Genomic DNA, 19,044 nt, shown 5'->3' with positions numbered 1-19,044 from the left:
AGGTAGGCTTCCCCCTAGCTCCTCTAAGGGAGGGTTCAGTCTCTTCCAGCCCTGCTCCAGCCACCTATGACCTAACCTTGCCCAGAAAGCTGGGGTTTGCCACTGAAGGCTGAAGGTGCCCAGGGCCGTTGGCCCCATCTACGACACTGTGGATGAGCCCAGGGTATTTGTTCCAAGAAGCAGGTAAACTGATCTCATTTGCACAAGGACCACTTAACTATGTTTGGCCTGAATAGTCAGGTTTTTTATTCTTCCCTCGAAGATCTCTGTTGTGGGTGTTGATAGCCCTATGTTCTGCTGCTTTTCTTAATATATAGTGTTTTCTTTATCCCTCCTATCTCAATGCCCCACTCATATTTCAGGCTGGGACCTACTCCTAATTTAGAGCTCTCTTTCCCCCTTTTGCCAACTTCTATTATGAATCTACCTTTGCCACCCAGCTTAGTGTATCCCAAGGTTCTCTTTACCATGCCACAGTCACAGAGCTCCAGGGAAAAGCACCCTGGACTCAACTCTCCAGGCAGAGGAGAACAGAAGCTCCATATCCACGCATGCTGCAAATGGCTTCTCCAGTCTACCTGAATCATTACCAGCTAGAAGCAGCGTTCACTGGGACTTGGATATGAGCTGCAAAGTATAGAATGGTGACAACAATTCCAGTGCCATGCGGACTTTTCCTGGATGTGGACTTTTCCTGGACTCCTGCTCCCTGTGACAGATCCTACAGACTGTACTGTGGTTGGGTTGCAATTTTCAAGGATTTTTTTTTTAACATTTTTTTTTTTCATTTTTCCAAAGCTGGAAACGGGGAGGCAGTCAGACTCCCGCATGCGCCCCAACTGGGATCCACCCGGCATGCCCACCAGGGGGCGATGCTCCGCCCCTCTGGGGCGGAGCTGCGGGAAAGGAAGAGAGAGACAGAGAGGAAGGAGAGGGGGAGGGGTGGAGAAGCAAATGGGCGCCTCTCCTGTGTGCCCTGGCCGGGAATCAAACCCGGGACTCCCGCACGCCAGGCCGATGCTCTACCGCTGAGCCAACCGGCCAGGGCCAATTTTCAGGGATTTGACATGGTGATGGGGCCAACTTGGACTTGGTGAACATGTTAAGGACACTACTCTTTTATGGATTCTTGCTGTATTGGCCAAGAGTTTGCTTAAAGGCTTTTAATCAGTGTAAAAAAAAATAGAAGGCTGGATAAAGAAGATGGGCACATATACACCATGGTATATACTAGTCAGCTAGAAGAAATGATGACATTGGATCACTTACAGCAGATTGGTGGAATCTTGATAACATTATGCGGAGTGAAATAAGCGAATCAGAAAAAAACAAGAACTGCAGGATTCCATACATTGATGGGACATAAAAGTGAGACTAAGAGACATGGACAGGAGTGTGGTAGTTACGGGGGGGTGGGGGGAGGGAAGAAGAGAGGGGGGAGGGGGAGGGGTACAAAGACAACTGGATAGAGGGTGACGGAGGATGATCTCTCTTTGGGTGATGGGTATGCAACAGAACTAAATGACAAAATAACCTGGAAATGTTTTCTTTGAATATATGTACCCTGATTTATTGATGTCACCCCATTTAAATAAAAATTTATTTAATAAAAAAAAAAGAGAAATGAAATAGTCCCTATTGTCTGGTTAAGGCACATATGGGAAATGATGCTTCTTGCTCCTCCCCCCTTTTCTTTCTCTCTTTATCTCTCTCTCTCTCTCTCAAATGAACAAATAAAAAAATTTAAAAAGAAACCACTTTCTTTAAAAAAAAAGAGAAAGTCTCTAATACTACATATAGTTAGTGATTTGAGGTGTTAAAACAAATCTGTCTTTTTAAAGTTCATTTTTTTTAACACAAAATGCAAAAAGAAAGAAGAAATAAATTACCAATTGCAGATAATATTTGGAGAAATGATGATATGTCTTCTTTACACACAGTTTTAATATCATGTTCTATGTTCCATAGAATCAATTTTTTATCTTACTTTTTTACTTAATGCTTTATTGATGATGAGCTCTTTGGAGAGATCATCTTTAAGTAGCTGCATAATTGTCCATTATGTGAATGAATCATAGTTCAACTAAGCAGTCTTTATAGGTGAACAATTCAGTTGTTTTCAGTTTTTTTTTTATAATGACAAATTTTTAGCCTTCTAATAAATTATCCTATTGGTGGGGCAGCAAATTCCAGATATAACATTCCTTAAAATACAAAAATGGCCTTACAGAAACGTCACACATTGAGTTGGCTCAGTGGTAGAGTGTTGGCCCGCGTGCAGATGTCCTGGGTTCAGTTCCTGGTCATGGCACACAAGAGAAGCAACATCTGCTTCTCCACTGCCCCTCCCTCCACACTTCTCCCCAACCCTCCCCCAACCATGGCTCGATTGATTCCATGGAATTGGCCCCAGGCAGGTGCTAAGGATGACTAGATGGCCTCACTTCAGAAGCTAAAAATAGCTCTGTTGCTGAGCAATGGAGCAATGCCCCAGATAGACAGAGCATCACCCCATAGGCACATGCAGGGGTCTGTCTCTCTGCCTCCCCTGCTCTCAATTAATTTTTAAAAATGTACTGTAATTAGAAGTGCACAGCATGATGAATTTACACAACATAAAACAACCAAATAACCACCAAATGAGGAAATGGAATATTATCCGGTCCCCAAAGCCTTGTGATTCTTCCAATCAGCCATTATTATCTCCCCCAATGCTGACTTTTACCTTATAGGTTTTGTTTGGCCTGTTTTACACCTCATATAAGTAGGATAAAACTGTATGTACTTTCTTAGGTCTGGCTCCTTTGCTCAATGTCATGTTTTATGGAGATCATATTACTGTATAGACTTATAATTTTGTCATCCTCATTGCTGATAAATATTCCCTTATATGAATATACCACAATTTTAATTTATTCTATGGTTGATAAACATTTAAACTATTTCTTATTTGTACTATTACAAATGCATGTTCCCATTAGCAGGGAATGAGAGCTTAACTTGCTCAACAGCCTCACTCTTCCTCGGTGTTAGCAGTCTTATGTTTGCTGTTGTGATGGGTATGTATGGAATCTCATTGTCATCTTAGCTTGCATTTCTCAAAGAACTGGTAAGGGTACTTTCTCCATAGTAGTCACTTGGATATCTTCTTTTGTGAAGTGCCATTAAGTCTTTGTCCAATTTTTTAAAGCTTTAGGATAACTTGTCTTTTTTGTTGATTTGTAGGAATTCTTTATATTATCAGGATATAAGTCCTTGTTGGATACATGAATTGAAAATATTCTTCCTCAGCCTGACCAGGCAGTGGCACAGTGGGTAGAGCATTAGTGCATGAATACAGAGGACCCAGGTTTAAATCTCTGAGGTAGCCAGCTTGAGCACAGGCTCATCTGGCTTGTGCACAGGCTCATCAACTTGAGTGCTGGGTCACCAGTTTGAGCATGGGATCATAAATCTGATGCCATCATCGCTGGCTTGAGCCTAAAAATCACTAGCTTGAAGCCCAAGGTCACTGGCTGGAGCAAAGGCTCACTCAGTCTGCTGTAGCCTCCTGGTCAAGGTACATATGAGAAAGCAATCAATGAACAACTAAGGAGCACAACAAAGAATTGATGCTTCTCACTTCTCTTCCTTCCTGTCTCTCTGTTCCTATCTGTCCCTCTCTCAGTCTCACACACACAAAAAGAAAATATTCTTCCTCAGTATGCTACTTGTTTCTTGATACTTTTGATAAACAATAACTCATAAATTTCAAAGAAGTAAATTATCAACCTTTTCCTTTTCTGGGGTCCTATTTAAGAAATCTTCAGTTATTCCAAGGCCATGATGCTATTCTCCCATTACTGTCCAGACTTAATTTAACTAAATTGGATTATACACATTTATCCATCTTAGTTCATACCTTATGTTTTCTGAAGTTGGTCATGAGAGATCGTCTATGTGATTTCTTTCCGCTTTCCTTCATATCTGAATGCTGAGAAAATAAAGCATAATATAACTATTTTTCTTCTTCACTTTTTTTTTCCTTAGTTCTGATGAAATAAACATCAGAAAAATGTTCTCTCTCCTCTAGGTAGGAAGCAAGAGGTCCTGCTTTCTACATCCTCAGCTTCATTCCCCTCACCAGCTCCTCCCAGCCGCCAAGGTGCTGAGTCAGCCTCGAGAGGGGGACCATGGCATGGAGAGGCCAGGGCACAGGTAGGAGACAGGAACTGCCAACATCTGCCCAAGCTGGGGCCAGGGCCTCTCAGTGACCTGTCCACTACCTGCACGCAAGGCTCTCCACAGCTCAGTATGCATTCTTGTGAATGCCATGAATGGGGATAAAATCACCTTCAGTTAAAAGAAGATTTAATTTTGAAAAATGGCAAAAAAATCATTAAGAGCTAATTCTACTGGATAAAAAAGAAGTCATATTGATCAAATACTATTATTTGGAATTTTAAAACATTAAATATAAATAAAATCCAAGCATATATATGAGGTAATAAGATTGTTTTAGTTTAAGTAAACCAGAGCAGAGCTTATCTATTTACTGAAATAATTCTGTCTGTGGTAAGCACTGGGAAGAGGCACGCTAACCTCTGAATGTTCCTCATGGGGGTTAATTTTCTATGCTAGAGATATACTTGCTTAAGCCTATCTCTCATTAAGGTACAGAAAGGCCACTATGCTAAAAGCAGACTTTTATTCAGTTATCAATCCTAAAAATATGCATTAGGTGGCTCACTACTAATGACAGAGTATAAGAAAAGACTAGCACAGCAGGCCATGCTCTGCCAGGACTTCCTGCGAAACCAAGAAGCAGAGATAGCCACATGAATGGAATAAATGTGGATTAGTAAAAGTACTTAAAATGAAAAGGCCAGGGAGTGACCTCTACATATATCCATAGAGCCTAATCAGAGATGCCATTTTGGTGGGGAGTAGGGAAGACTGAGAATTAGTTGGAGAAAGAGGCAGTTCAGAGAATACTAAATGGGTTAAAGGTACAGAGTAACTTTAGCTGACTATTTATATATATTGATTGCCTTTAAAGATGTATTAAATTAAAGCTAATCATTAACTGTTCAAAAACCCTGAAATTAAGAAGGTAGCCACATGTGGTCATAGAAGTAACACTGCCTCCAAGTTAAGAAACCCAGCTCTGCCACCAAGTAGCTACGTGTCCTTTTGGCAAGCCCCTTCTACTAACTTCAGTTTTCTTATCTGAGAAATGGAGGAGGAATAAACCAATTAACTTCTGAATTCCTTTCTACTTCTAATAGCCCATCTATTGGTAGGGAAATCACATCATTTGTTGTCCAAAACAGGACCCATTTAAGAGTGAAATAAAGTACTTTTAATAATTACACTAGGACAATGTGTATAAAACAGGGCTGTCCCACGCAACTTGAGGTATATGCTCATCTTATTTAGTAGGCACCTGCTATGCCACAAGGATTACGCTAAGTGCATTATATGTATTCTCATTTAATATATACAATCATCTTTGGAGATGAATATGATTAAAATCCTATTTTTAAAGATAAAAATCTGAAATGTAGTGAAGTTGAATAATATATCCAAAGTTACAAAGCCAGTTCTAAGTCTCCCTGCTGGCTCACCCTCTTCCCACAGCCCCTCTTTATACAAGGGTAATATGAAATATCTCTTTCCCAATCCACTCATTCAACAACTATTAATATTTATGAAGATCTTACAAAGACCCAAGCACTAGACAAGCCAGCACAATAATGGTTATCAGGAATAACATGGTTCCTGTCTTCATGAAATCTATAGTCTAGTTGGGTAGACAGACATTGAACAAGTAATTGCTAATGTATTTTTTTAAATTTCAGAAAAGAGAAGATAAAATAGGCTACTGTGGGCAACATGAAGGGGATGGATAACTTAATCCAGCAATCAAGGCAGGACCCTTTTAAGACATCACAATGAAACTAGAATTTAAAAGACTAAGTAGGGCTTAGAACAAATGCAGGCCTAGAGTGTTCCAGGCAGAAGAAATATAACACGAGGAAGAACATGACACATAAATAGTTATGGCTGGTGTGACAAGTGTGGGAGGCAGTATGACAGGGAAAACGACGAGATCTGAGACTGGAGAGGTAGGCACAGATGCAATGATGCAGGTCCTTGAAAAACCTGGTCAAAGGGTTTGTGATTTATCCTAAGCATAATAGGAAGCCACCAAAGAGTTTTGAACAGAAGAGTAACATGATCAAATTTGCATTTTTAAAGAATCATGCTGATTTCAGAGCAGAGATTACATTGAAGAAGGGCAAGAGAAGTCTTGGTGAGAGTTGACATTGGCCTAAACTGGAACACAGCCATGAAGAAGAAGAGAAGTGGACAGATGGGAGACACTTTTAGTGCAATCAATAGGGTATTGAGGCTGACTGAATGCAGAGTCGTGGGAGGCTGCACCATAGGGTGGGCTCAAGCTTCTCTGCTCACCTGAGTGTGCTTGAGGAATATGAGACTGCAATCCTGGGCTTTCTCCTGTCATTTTCACCCCTGCCCATTACACTAGTCCTCACATCATTTTGCAATAGTAGATTTTTATTTCTCAAGCAACAGAAAGATAGAAATGGAAGAAACCAAAGAAGCATTTCACAAATGACAAATCATCAGAAACCATGTATGATATGCTTTCTTTCTCTTGTCAAGAGACAAGTACAAGAGGGAAGGGTGTACCTGCTTCAGGTGTGCACTTAAGCCTTCATGTGTGGCCTTCAGTAGTGCTGTCACTGTGAAATTATCAGGATCTTCTTTGTCTTGAATTTGAGATTCTTTGAACAGTGACTCCAATTTTTTCCTTATGAAAGACTCCACCTGATGCTCAGAGGTCCCATTATTCTGCAAAGAATTAAGCAATGGAAATGATTTCCATTAAGAAACATGCAATCAATTCACACCCTTAATTAAAGCCAACATTGTTTTCATCATTGTATTCTTTTAATTAACTGTAATAAGTTAAACTCATCATACTATTTTGGTCATTCCCCCACCACACCAATCCCATTAAATAATGATTATTATGACTTCATTCAACCTTCAAGAACCTTATAAAATCTAATTGTCATTTCCATTTCAGAGATGCAGAATCTAATGCTTAGAAAATTAAATGAGGTGCTCAGGGTTACAAAGCTAGCAAGTAATTGACACAGGATTCAAACTCAGGGCTTCCACACCCTTCCCACTGTGCTACTTTATGCTTCGATAGAGACAAGGCCAGGGAGAATTTTTGGAGACTATCTTTTCTATATCCACATAGGTAAATCTGAACAAAAAAAGTGCTACTTAAAACACAGTACTTTCTTCACTGAGGGGAAAAGAATCCTATGGAAATCTCTGCATAGTAATTAAGATTTCACAGTGATGAAGAGAAGGGCTTTCCTGCCACGCACAGTTCTAGCAAAGGTTCTACATTAGCAAAGTATGTTCTATAAACACAGGAATAGATTTGTTCTCCTAAATCAGAAATTCCTAGAGAAGGGTAGTGGCAGATAAGGCTGGAAACATTTGGGACCAGGTAGTAAAGCCACTTGAAAGCACGAGGTGTGGCGTCTCTGAGAATCTCTGGGTAGATAAGGGCCTGAATAGTATTTTAGGAATATTATTAATGGGCATTGAGTGCAGAGAGAGGAAATGTGCCTACAGATGAAAAGCCAGATACATTGGTCGCCATACAAGCACTAAGAGCCTAGGCCAAGTTGCTGGTGGGGGATCTAATAAAGACAAGAGAGAGTTTAAGAGTAAAATTCATTTTGCATAAAGCAAAAACATATCAAGCTGCTATCTGCCAGGTGAGAAACATTAATAAAGCACAACCCCACTGTCACAGAATCTTTAGTGTCATGGAGACATGCAGTCTCATCAATGGATAATTCTAGAAGCAGGTGTAAGCAGAGTGTCAGATGGAAAGGATACATGGGCACATGGAGGAGGGGAATGTCGAGGAGACTTGAGAAAGTAGAAGAGATCCAGGAGTAGAGGACATCAGAGCTAAATCGTAAAAGATGAGTGTGTTAGTTCCTGTGGCCACTATAACAAACTACCACAGGCCTGGTTGTTCACAACAGGAATTGATTCTCTTACAGTGTAAAACCAAAACATCAGCAGGGTTACACTCCCTCCTGAAGCCTCTAAGGAAAGATCCTTCTGGCTTCCTTCAGTCTGTGGTGGTTCCAAGCATTTCTTGGCCTGTGGCAGAATAACTCTCATCCCTGCCCCTGTTTTTGCATGGCCTTCTCTTGTGTGTCCCCCTCCTGTTCGTGTCTTCTCTTCTTATGAGGACAGTTGACATTGGATTTTTAAGACCTACCCAGTCAATCTGAGATCCTTAATTACACCTGCAAAGACTGTTTTTCCAAATAAGGTCATAGTCACAGATACCAGTGGTTATGGCTTGGACAAATTTTCTTTTTTTTTTTTTTTTTTTTTTGACAGAGAGAGGGACAGATAGGGACAGACAGACAGGAAGGGAGAGAAATAAGAAGCATCAATTCTTTGTTGCAGCATCTTAGTTGTTTGTTGATTGCTTTTTCATATGTGCGTTGACTACATATGTGGGGGACTAAAGCAGAGTGAGTGACCCCTTGCTCAAGCCAGTGACCTGGGGCTCAAGCCAGCAATCTTGGGCTTCAAGCCAAGGACCATGAGGTCATGCCTATGATCCCACACTCAAGTCAGTGACCCCACACTCAAGCTGGTGAGCCCAAGATCAACCTGGATGAGCCTGCACTCAAGCCAGTGACCTTGGGGTTTCGAACCTGGGTCTTCCATGTCCCAGTCTGATGCTCTATCCACTGCACCATCATCTGGTCAGGCTTGGACAAATCTTTTGGTGGTAACAAATCAGCTTACTACAATACAGTGAGTAAGAGTTGATAATCTGGCAAAGAGGAGGGTGACAACATTCCAACATGAGCAAATGTGTGAGGAAAACTAAATGAAGGAGAGCTAGTTACCATGTGAACATGGAGGAAAGAGCACAGGGGAATGTAGAAAAAGCAACTACATTGTGCTAAGTAAGGCTCACAAAGCATTTCTTTTGAGCTGCCCAACACTTTTTAAGGTAGCACTAGGGTTATACAGATTTTACTCATAATGATACAGAGGCAGAAAGAGTCAACAACTTGTCTAAACATACACGCCTACGAAGTGGCTGAATTGGGGCTTCAACCTAAGACTTACAACACAAAATTTTGTGTCTATTTCACCATCGAGTGCTGCAGCCATCCTTTTTACACTGTTACAAATAAAGATAAATTATTAAGTCAAGTTACTGATAAGTAGGCTCATATTTTTAAACAAGCATTATTCCTATAGGACACCTGGGAAATATATGGACACTATCCCTCTGTGCAAAATAGGTTTCACTTAAGGTCAGAGGGAACTCAGGAAAAGAACTGCAGGAAGCACAACTGCAGTGTGTGTCTGATCACATGACCCAGAGCCTGGCAGGGAGCACATTTGTTGGGAAGACCAAAAGAGAACGTGTGTAAGAGCACCTAGTGTGCCCAGGTCGCACAGAATGCCCCCAGTACACATCGATTTCCTTCCCTGGATCAGAATGTGCAGAGTCAAGAGGTAGGGAGGGGTGAACTGTGGCCATTATGCCAAGACACTTTCAATGTCAACACAGCAAGGCTAAATATAAAAAGTTGGGCTGACTGGTGCTGGTAAGATAATGAATATTCAATGCAGAGGCTATAATTATTCACTTCGCAGCCTCTAAACCAGGGGTCCCCAAACTTTCTACACAGGGGGCCAGTTCACTGTCCCTCAGACCGTTGGAGGGCCGGACTATAAAAAAAACCTATGAACAAATCCCTATGCACACTGCACCTATCTTATTTTAAAGTAAAAAAACAAAACGGGAACAAATACAATATTTAAAATAAAGAACAAGTAAATTTAAATCAACAAACTGACCAGTATTTCAATGGGAACTATGAGTTGCTTTTGGCTAATGAGATGGTCAGTGTCTGGTTCCATATTTGTCACTGCTAGCCGTAACAAGTGATATGATGCGCTTCCGGAGCCCTGACGCATGCATTCCGCGTCACCAGAAGTAGTACTGTATGTGAGCGATGCTGCGCTTTGCAGCGCCACCACAAACTGTGCTCCTCTCACTGACCACCAGTGAAAGAGATGCCCCTTCCGGAAGTGCAGCAGAGGCCAGATAAATGGCCTCAGGGGGCCGCATGTGGCCCGCGGGCCATAGTTTGGGGACCCCTGCTCTAAACACTGTGAGTTGTTACTGAAAGTGTGCTATTTCTGCCTGTTGATCTTTTTTACTCTTTGATTTCCAACATAAGAAAATTAGGAGCTGTGGAGAAACAAAAGTGTGGCTGAGGTTTCATTAATACATTATCATTCAGTCCTGGAATGCAGTAGCCCTACTTAAAGAGAGCTGAGACAGACACATAACCTCGCAACCTGTCACCATTGTGTAGCTGCACCAGAGACCACAGCTGAACACCACATGCATCTTGCTCTTTTGTACCCTGAGCCAGTGGGAGAGGGAGGATGCTACAGTGTGGGTAATGGGGAGGAGAAGGCAGCCCTTCGGGATGGTCAGGAGTAGTTTCCACAAGAGAAGTAACCACTGTTCCCAATTCCTTTCCTGAGAAGAACATATGATCTAGGACTATGTATTACAAATCAATCAAACACACAAACACATTCTCAAACAGCGGTACTCTCTACCTGCACCTACCTCCTGTCATTCCAATGTGCAGATAAAGTTGAGGATCTTTGCTTTAAGCAACCAAACAAACAAAACAATGGACTATCTCACCATCCCCAAATGTCTTTTTTCTCTCTGGGCTCGAGAGTCTGGAGGCAGGAAAGATCATATGTTAGTTGCACTTTGTGAGTACTCTATAGCTTTCCAAACCCTAATCCAAAGGTCTTGGGCTGAAGAGCAGCTGCTACTCAGCCATGTACTCCAGCCCTCTACTGTCTCCTGCCTGCTCCTTCAGCAGAGTCCATTAATTTGATTGATTGGTTCTCAGCAAGAATCAGATAGAATATAGAATCTTTATATTTTTGTTTGTCTCAAGATGACTTCAAATAGCAACAAATCTTTTAATAGTACATATCCTGAAGAAGATCAGGAGAGAGTTTCAGACTGCAGGATGCTCAAGACTTCATTGCTTGTCACACAATGTACATGTGCAGTGTCATGGAAGACCCCTAGGATTGTAGACCTGTTCCTTCTCTAGCTCAGATGTCAATTTCAGCCAGGTGAGGACACTACCTCCACAGTTCAAAGCCAACTGGGACAGCCACTTTCCAGGAGTGTGAATGCAACTTACAAAACAGGGAGTCAGGCAGAGAGAAAACCACAATGACATGTTGAAATGTTATTATGATGCCCATTTAGAAAAAGAGGATAAAGAATCTCTGGTATAGAGAGCTCAGTGAGCTCCTCAAGGTCACACAGTTAGCAAGTGGCAGAGTCAGTTTGGAAACCGGGTAGTCTGACTTCAGGGCATGTGTGTTTGACAACTGCTACAGATTCTCTCTAGCCTGCTCTGGGTATTCCAGCCCAGTCTGAGTTCAGTTTTCTATGAACTCACATTCACAATGCTAACACCATATGACAACAGTTTAAGTAATTCATTATTTGCTTCCAACGCGATTGTGTCCCTACAGGTAGATGAACTCTCCAAAAAATATAAATTTGAGAGCTCATATACAATTAATGTTACCCCTCACATTAATGAAATCAAGGATAGCCCATGTATTTTTTTTGTCTGAATTAATCCCAATGTAATGAAAGATTTTGTAGTTCTAGAATCTTAAACCTTCCTGTAATATGAATACTTATGTAATATGAAATGAAGTTTTTCTTTTACAAAAATCAAAATTTCCTTAATTAAGTCAAATTCTAATAAATGATGGAGTATAATAGTTAGCTCTAAAACATTTATGTAGTCCTAATCTTGGACAAGGCACTTCATCCTTCAAACCCTGTTTTCCTAATCTATAAAGTTATGACTTCTACCCCACCCCCATAGTTATGGGAATAAAATAAAACACTATAAGTAAAGTCCTTAGCAAATTGCTTGTGCTTAGTGAGAGCTCAATAAATGCAAGGTATTTAAAAGCTGGATTTAGCTAAGGTATACATAAAAAAATAAGAGTACAATGTCAAAAAGAAAAGGTAATGTTTCTTTAGAGCTGTTAAGCATATATTTTTAAATCTTATTAGAGCAAACATTCTTTATATACTTTAATTAAGAAAAAGTAAAAGCAAAATACAGTCCAAAATGAATGTATGTCTGGGTGTGTGCATCTGCACCTACATATGGGTTTGCACATGTCACTGCATATTTATGTTTTGAAGCCCCCCACTGCTGCAATGATAAAAGAAATAAAAAAGAGAAAAGTCATAATCTGGGTCAAAAATAAACAAAATCACAAGAGATCATAAATGTAGCTGAGCTCCACATTCAAAACAGGTAAGGGTGGCCAATAATTTATATCTTATAATGTAACAAAGACAAGACTTGGAGTCCAACATGCTACAGGAGATTCAAGCTAGTCTCACAACATGAAACCAAGATGGTAAAGAAAGCTGGAGGGGGTCCTTGCTTACAATAGAAAGCATTAAAAAAACCCAGCTACTGTGTAGAAATTATAAAATTTAATATGAAAAGAGGCAAGAATAAGAAGACAACCAAATTGTTGGTTTCCTTGGTAATTAGATAAGTGATATTTTTAACATCTCCAGTGTCAGAAAGCCCCAAACCATCAACATAAGGTCCATTTAGGAAAGTGGCGCATGGGTGGAAAGTTCTCAGGTAGAATAAATTCCCAAACTACTAGATAAAAAGGAAAGGGTTAATACAAAACGAAAGAGAATGGGCCTGACCAGGTGGTGGCGCAGTGGATAGAGTGTCGGACTGAGATGCAGAGGACCCAGGTTCAAGACCCTGAGGTCGCCAGCTTGAGTGCGGGCTCATCTGGATTGAGCAAAGCTCACCAGCTTGGACCCAAGGTTGCTGGCTCGAGCAAGGGGTTACTCAGTCTGCTGAAGGCCCACGGTCAAGGCACATATGAGAAAGCATTCAATGAACAACTAAGGTGCTGCAACGAAAAACTGATGATTGATGTTTCTCATCTCTCTCTGTTCCTGTCTGTCTGTTCTTATCTATCCCTCTCTCTGACCCTGTAAAAAAACAAAAAAGAGAGAGAGAGAGAATGGAAGGAAAAACACATTTCACCTAAAATTCTAAAACTAATGAGGAAAAGAGAGTGGGAAAAACATCAACACTTAGAACAGGAATTCACTCTTTCACTTTAAAATTAGTATGCTTAGATGCTCAAAGATATGAAAAACTAGTCTCATAAAAAGAACAAGAAACTAAAACTTAGCCAAATGATGAAATAAGAACAATTGTTGAGCCTGACCAGGAGATGGTACAGTAAATATAGCATCACCCTGGGACACTAAAGACACAGGTTTGAAACCTTGAGGTCACCAGCTTGAGCACTGGTTCACCAGCTTGGTCACAGGGTCACTGGCTTGAGCATGGGATCAGAGACATGATCCCATGGTTGCTGGCTTGAGCTCAAAGTTTGCTGGCTTGAAGCCCAAAGTCACTGGCTTTAGCAATGGATTACTCACTCTGCCATAGCCCCCTGGTCAAGGCACATATGAGAAAGTAATCAATGAACAACTAAGGTGACACAACGAAGAACTGATGCTTCTCATCTCTCTCCCTTCCTATCTGTCTGTCCCTGTCTGTCTGACTTTCTCTCCCTTGCTCACTTAAAAAAAAGAAAAAGAAAAAGAAAAGAACCAATAGTAAATTTTGTAAATAAAGAGTATAGTACTGAAATTACAAAAAAATAGCTCAAATAAACCCTAGACCAAACAAAGTCAAAAAAATAATTAATGAATTGAAAAATAATACTGTACAGAGAAGTTTAGCACAGAGATAAAATAAAGTTAAAGAATAAATACGAGATATGAAGAACAGACTGAGATTTTAACGTAAATCTAATAGGACTTCCAGAGAAACAAGACTTAAGAAGTGTCATAGAAACAATATTAAAATTTAAAAAAAGCCTGATTTCAAGAATGAAAGAAAACATGAGTTCTCTAATAGAAGTAAATACTCCTGAGTGCTAAGAAAATAACTAAATAAATGCACTTTTAGTCATTTACTAGTGATAGTACAGATGAGGATAGAAAGAAAAGACAGATTACCAACAAGAAAATAGTCATGCTCCACTTAATAATGGGAATACATTTTGAGAAATATATTGTTAGAAGATTTTGTCATTGTGCAAACATCACAGAGTACAATTACACAAACTAGGTGGTATAGCCTATTACAGTGGCCCCCAACCTTTTTTGGGCCACGGACCGGTTTAATGTCAGAAAATATTTTCACAGACCGGCCTTTAGGGTGGGACGGATAAATGTATCACATGACTGAGACAAGCGTCAAGAGTGAGTCTTAGACGGATATAAAGAGGGAATCTGGTCATTTTTAAAAAATAAAACATCATTCAGACTTAAATATAAATAAAACAGAAATAATGTAAGTTATTTATTCTTTCTCTGTGGACTGGTACCAAATGGCCCACAGACAGGTACCGGTCTGCGGCCCGGGGTTTGGGGACCACTGCCCTACTACACACCTATATATGGTAAAAACCACTGCTCCTGGACAAGCCTGTACTGCATGTTACCGTACAAAACAACATAAGATTAAATCAAGCACAAGAGAAAACCAAGCATTCAAGAGACATAGTGAGGCCCTGGCCGGTTGGCTCAGCGGTAGAGAGTCGACCTGGCGTGCAGGAGTCCCAGGTTCGATTCCCAGCCAGGGCACACAGGAGAAGCGCCCATCTGCTTCTCCACCCCTCCCCTTCTCCTTCCTGTCTCTCTCTTCCCCTCCTGCAGCTGAGGCTCCATTGGAGCAAAGATGGCTTGGGTGCTGAGGATGGCTCTGTGGCCTCTGCCTCAGGCGCTAGAATGGCTCTGGATGCAACAGAGTGATGCCCCAGAGGGGCAGAGCATCGCCCCCTGGTGGACATGCCGGGTGGATCCCGGTCAGGTGCATGTGGGAGTCTGTCTGACTGCCTCCCCGTTTCCAGCTTCGGAAAAATGAAAGAAAAAAAAAAGAGACATAGTGAACACGAGACATATGAGGCTGCTGCTAGCATAACATGGCATACTATTTTACAGTATACTTCTTTCATGAGTAAAAAAGATACACTCTACAATAATGATAAAAAGTATAGTACATGCATAAACCAGTAACACAGTCATTTATTATCACTGAGTATTATGTACCATACATACTGGTATATGCTATACTTTTATAAGACTGGCAGCACAGCAGGTTTGTTCACACCAGTATCACTACAAACATGTGAGTTATATGTTGTGCTATTATGTTCCTGAGACTATGACATCATTAGGTAATAGAAATTTTTTAGTTCCATTATAATCTTAAGGAACTATTGTCATATACTCAGTCCGTGGTTGACCAAAATGTAGTTATACAGTGCATGGCTATAACATATACACTATATGAGACCTTAAGTATTCATTACCTTAACTCTTTGATAGGGTTGGCAGAAGTGTATCAGGTACTAGAAACTACTGGAATTTTTCAGGGATCTTCCAGGTCACTTTGTCTATTTCCCACCCCTTATTCCCAGGATACAACAGCATGTTCAGCATATGGGCAATTAGCCTCTGAGTGAACATTTTCAGTAGAAAAACCTTCCAACCTGTGAGGTAACTCATCCCTTCCATGAATGCTGACAACTCAAACCAACAGGATCCATAATCCTTAAAATGGCTCAAATCATAAAATAAATCACTTAGGAGAAAAGATGGATTTGTGGCTAAGGGAATAGGAAATGAGGGGAAAAATGACTATGTTTAGTGTTAGCTATATACACAGGTTGAATAATGTTTTTAGGGTATTAGTATAATACAAAAAAAGTTGTTACATATTACAGTCCTAGAGCTCTTTTAAATCTTGTTTGAAGGCTTGGTGATGAGCTTCATATATAAGAGAGTGATCTGATACTTGTACCTATAAGGCTGGCTAAACCAGAGAGCACAAGAAAAAAGATACAGAATAACTTAGGAGAAGAAGAAAAAAATAATCAACTTGAAATGTGAGCGTATAAAGTCTATAAGGCACATTGACATTAGAGAACCACATAAAGATGAATAATGGTGAGTTAGTCTCACAGAATCATTGATCATTGTGCTGTGGTTGAAAGGAAACTGTGCCCTGTCTTTGAGTTGTACAATTCTTGGGTCATTGAACACACAGGCTTTGCCTTGTGGCTTACACATCATGAGCCAGATTTTCACTACGGCTGAAGCCACAAAACAGTATGAGGCAGAAGCTTAAAGGATTCTATTAATTCATCAAAAGAAAGCATTTCTAACATGAAAAGAAAACTTTTTGTGTGATCTAATCCCTTAGTTAGAAATAACAGTAGACTAGCAGGAGTAAGAAGACCTGTGTGAGGGTTCTGCTTCTAACGTGAACATAATACTGGGCAAGCCACTGATCCCATTTCTGACCTTTGCATCTGCTGTTCCCTCTGCCTGGAACATTCTTCACCAGACATCAGCCTGGCTAACTCCTCATGCCCTTCAGGCCTTTGCTCACATGTTACCTTCTATGTGAGACCTTTCCTGCCCATCCTATTTCAAATTTGGATAGTTTGAAATACTTTCTCCACTTTTTCCCCCCCAATAGCACTTATCACTGCCTGGTATACTATTGATGTTGTTTATTTGTTTTCATTCTTCTCTATCCTCCTCTTCTCCCAGGAATGTATAAACGCCAAGAAGGCAAATTTTTTTTTTCTGTTTTATTTACTGATATATGTCCCAACTCATACAATATAATGGCATATTTCCTATAGGAGATGTTGAATAAAAATGGTTGAATGTGCAAATGAATCTTGTATAAGCCTCAAGGGAGTTAGTATTCTGGTGTTCATGAATGCTCAGCTAAAATATTTATTGCTATAATTCAGATATAACTTATAAATCTAACCACATTCTGTTGAGTTAAAACTGAGGTGAAGAACTTCCTCAAAGATAATTACGGATTCCACATAAGCTATGCACAGTACATTCTCTTTTGTAGAAATCTGATCAGGTATTCCATTTCAGATCAGGCAATTTACATTTGACATTCAGATAATGTATTAGAGCCCTCTGCTGACAATAGGACTATAAATAGACTGATTATAGGGTAATAATAACACTTTGGCTTCCTAAAGACAGCATTCCCTTATCTCAGAAGAAAATAGAGCTCAAAATAGGCTCAAAAATTGAGAAAAATACTTGCAAAAAGTAGAGTAAAAACTATAATTTCCACTAGGATGTTGATTTCTTTATGTATGTTCTCTCTGAAAGTCTGACAAAGACACACTTGTCAAATTCCACAATTAAGGTATGCTACACCTTTACTAGGCCCAAATCAAAGACTCCAAATGAAAGATTGTGACTATCTTAATGGAATCATGTTTGAAAGCCTCTACCTCTATGGATTCCTAGAAACCAACTAAGAGACTTTGAAGATGAGGGGAACTCAATTGGGTGAAGTTACTGATTTGTTTCTATAAAACTATGGCTAACTCAATTTTGTAAGTATAGATATTTAACTTGGAAAGTTAGAAGGCTCACTTGATATTAGAGAAAAAATTATGTAAGTGGGTGGATTTAGAAACCAGAACAATTTGAGTTTTACTCAAAGCAAAAAAAAAAAAAAAAAAAAAAAAAAAAATATTACATTGTCATAGTAGTTAAATTTCCACCATCATTTTTGCTAAAAAGAGCATTCCCTAACTCATAACTTAGTCAAACCTTGCTGTTTCTTATTTTCAAAGGATAGACTACCCTGAGGCTAGCAACCAAGAGATCCTGGAAATAAGATGCAACGGTAATAAAAATAAGAGACAGCTCAAAAATTTTTATAAAATAAAGCTAAAAATTTTTGAGCTAAATTACCCATAAGTAATTAATCACAATATAGTAAATATTTGGAAGAGCAAAACAGAAACCGTATAAAATAATAAGTGTATTTTCACTTATGTAAATATATTTAGATTAATTTTCTATAACCATAGCTCTATTGGTTAGTAGTAGTCCATTGAGCCAAAATAAACTGTTAAAAGGTATGAGATTAATACAGATGGTGAGTTTTCCTTTTCGCATCAAGCTGAATCTTTTCAGATGTATTAAAGACAAGACAGAAGTGTCTACTGAGACATCAGCTGTCAGTAAGCTCTTGCTGCCTTTGAAATGATGCCAGCTTCCTTTGGCACCTATAAGAAGCATAGTTACTATTATCCAGAAGAGAGCAGATCATTTTTGACAAAGTAGTAAATAATTGCAGGACAATGATGCAAATTATAAGAATTTATACATAATCACTCTATTTTATTGAGGGTAGAATAATAGTCCTGATATCTAGAGGGATACTACTTTGCTGAATAAATGAAATTGTAAACTTTATAACAAATTAGCATGAGCAAATGCTACCATCTAGTGATCTTGACAATCATGTAAGTTGTAGAAAAGATGGGCATAGAGGGGTTGAAGTCAAGATATCCTAGTCCCCCAGGTGGGAGGGGGTATCTCCTTAAGCTTTACATTTCCTCCAGACAACAAACTATTTTTTGCCATTTTATTTAAGATGTAGTAAATTAAACAGCAAGCCAAGAATCCCATGTCTGAAAGAGCTTGGAAATCCTCTGGCCCAGGGTCCATTTTCTTGAGGTGGGGTGGGCCTACTTGCAGCTGGGTTTTGCTAGCCAGCCTTGACAGGCAGCATGGTGAGGCTGCTAGCAGGAGGTGAGAGACAATACTAAAGTCAGTTTATTTCAAGAAAGATAGTGACATTTCTAACCGCAATTTGAGTTTTGCTCAAATTGTAATAGCAGGGGATTTGTCCCTGGAGAGAGGTCAGATGGTTTAATCACTAACATTCCACCCAACTCAAAGACACAACAATCCTTGATTCATTCATT

The 19,044-nt window shown here is 39.8% G+C and overlaps 1 protein-coding gene across 2 annotated transcripts in view; it reads right to left on the bottom strand.

Moving 5' to 3' along the window:
* Nucleotides 1-19,044, bottom strand: part of PLCH1 (phospholipase C eta 1) — a 252,761-nt gene that overhangs the window by 32,595 nt on the left and 201,122 nt on the right. For both annotated transcript variants that reach the window (XM_066369876.1, XM_066369877.1), the window contains exons 12-13: nt 6,697-6,858; nt 3,902-3,973 (exon numbers count right to left, since the gene is read on the bottom strand). In XM_066369876.1, the coding sequence (XP_066225973.1) occupies nt 3,902-3,973; nt 6,697-6,858 (234 nt within the window). The remainder of the gene's footprint in view (nt 1-3,901; nt 3,974-6,696; nt 6,859-19,044) is intronic.

Source organism: Saccopteryx leptura, chromosome 2 (assembly GCF_036850995.1).
Source record: "Saccopteryx leptura isolate mSacLep1 chromosome 2, mSacLep1_pri_phased_curated, whole genome shotgun sequence".
In the NCBI taxonomy this organism is placed as follows: domain Eukaryota; kingdom Metazoa; phylum Chordata; class Mammalia; order Chiroptera; family Emballonuridae; genus Saccopteryx; species Saccopteryx leptura.
This window is presented reverse-complemented; position numbering and strand designations above follow the sequence as displayed.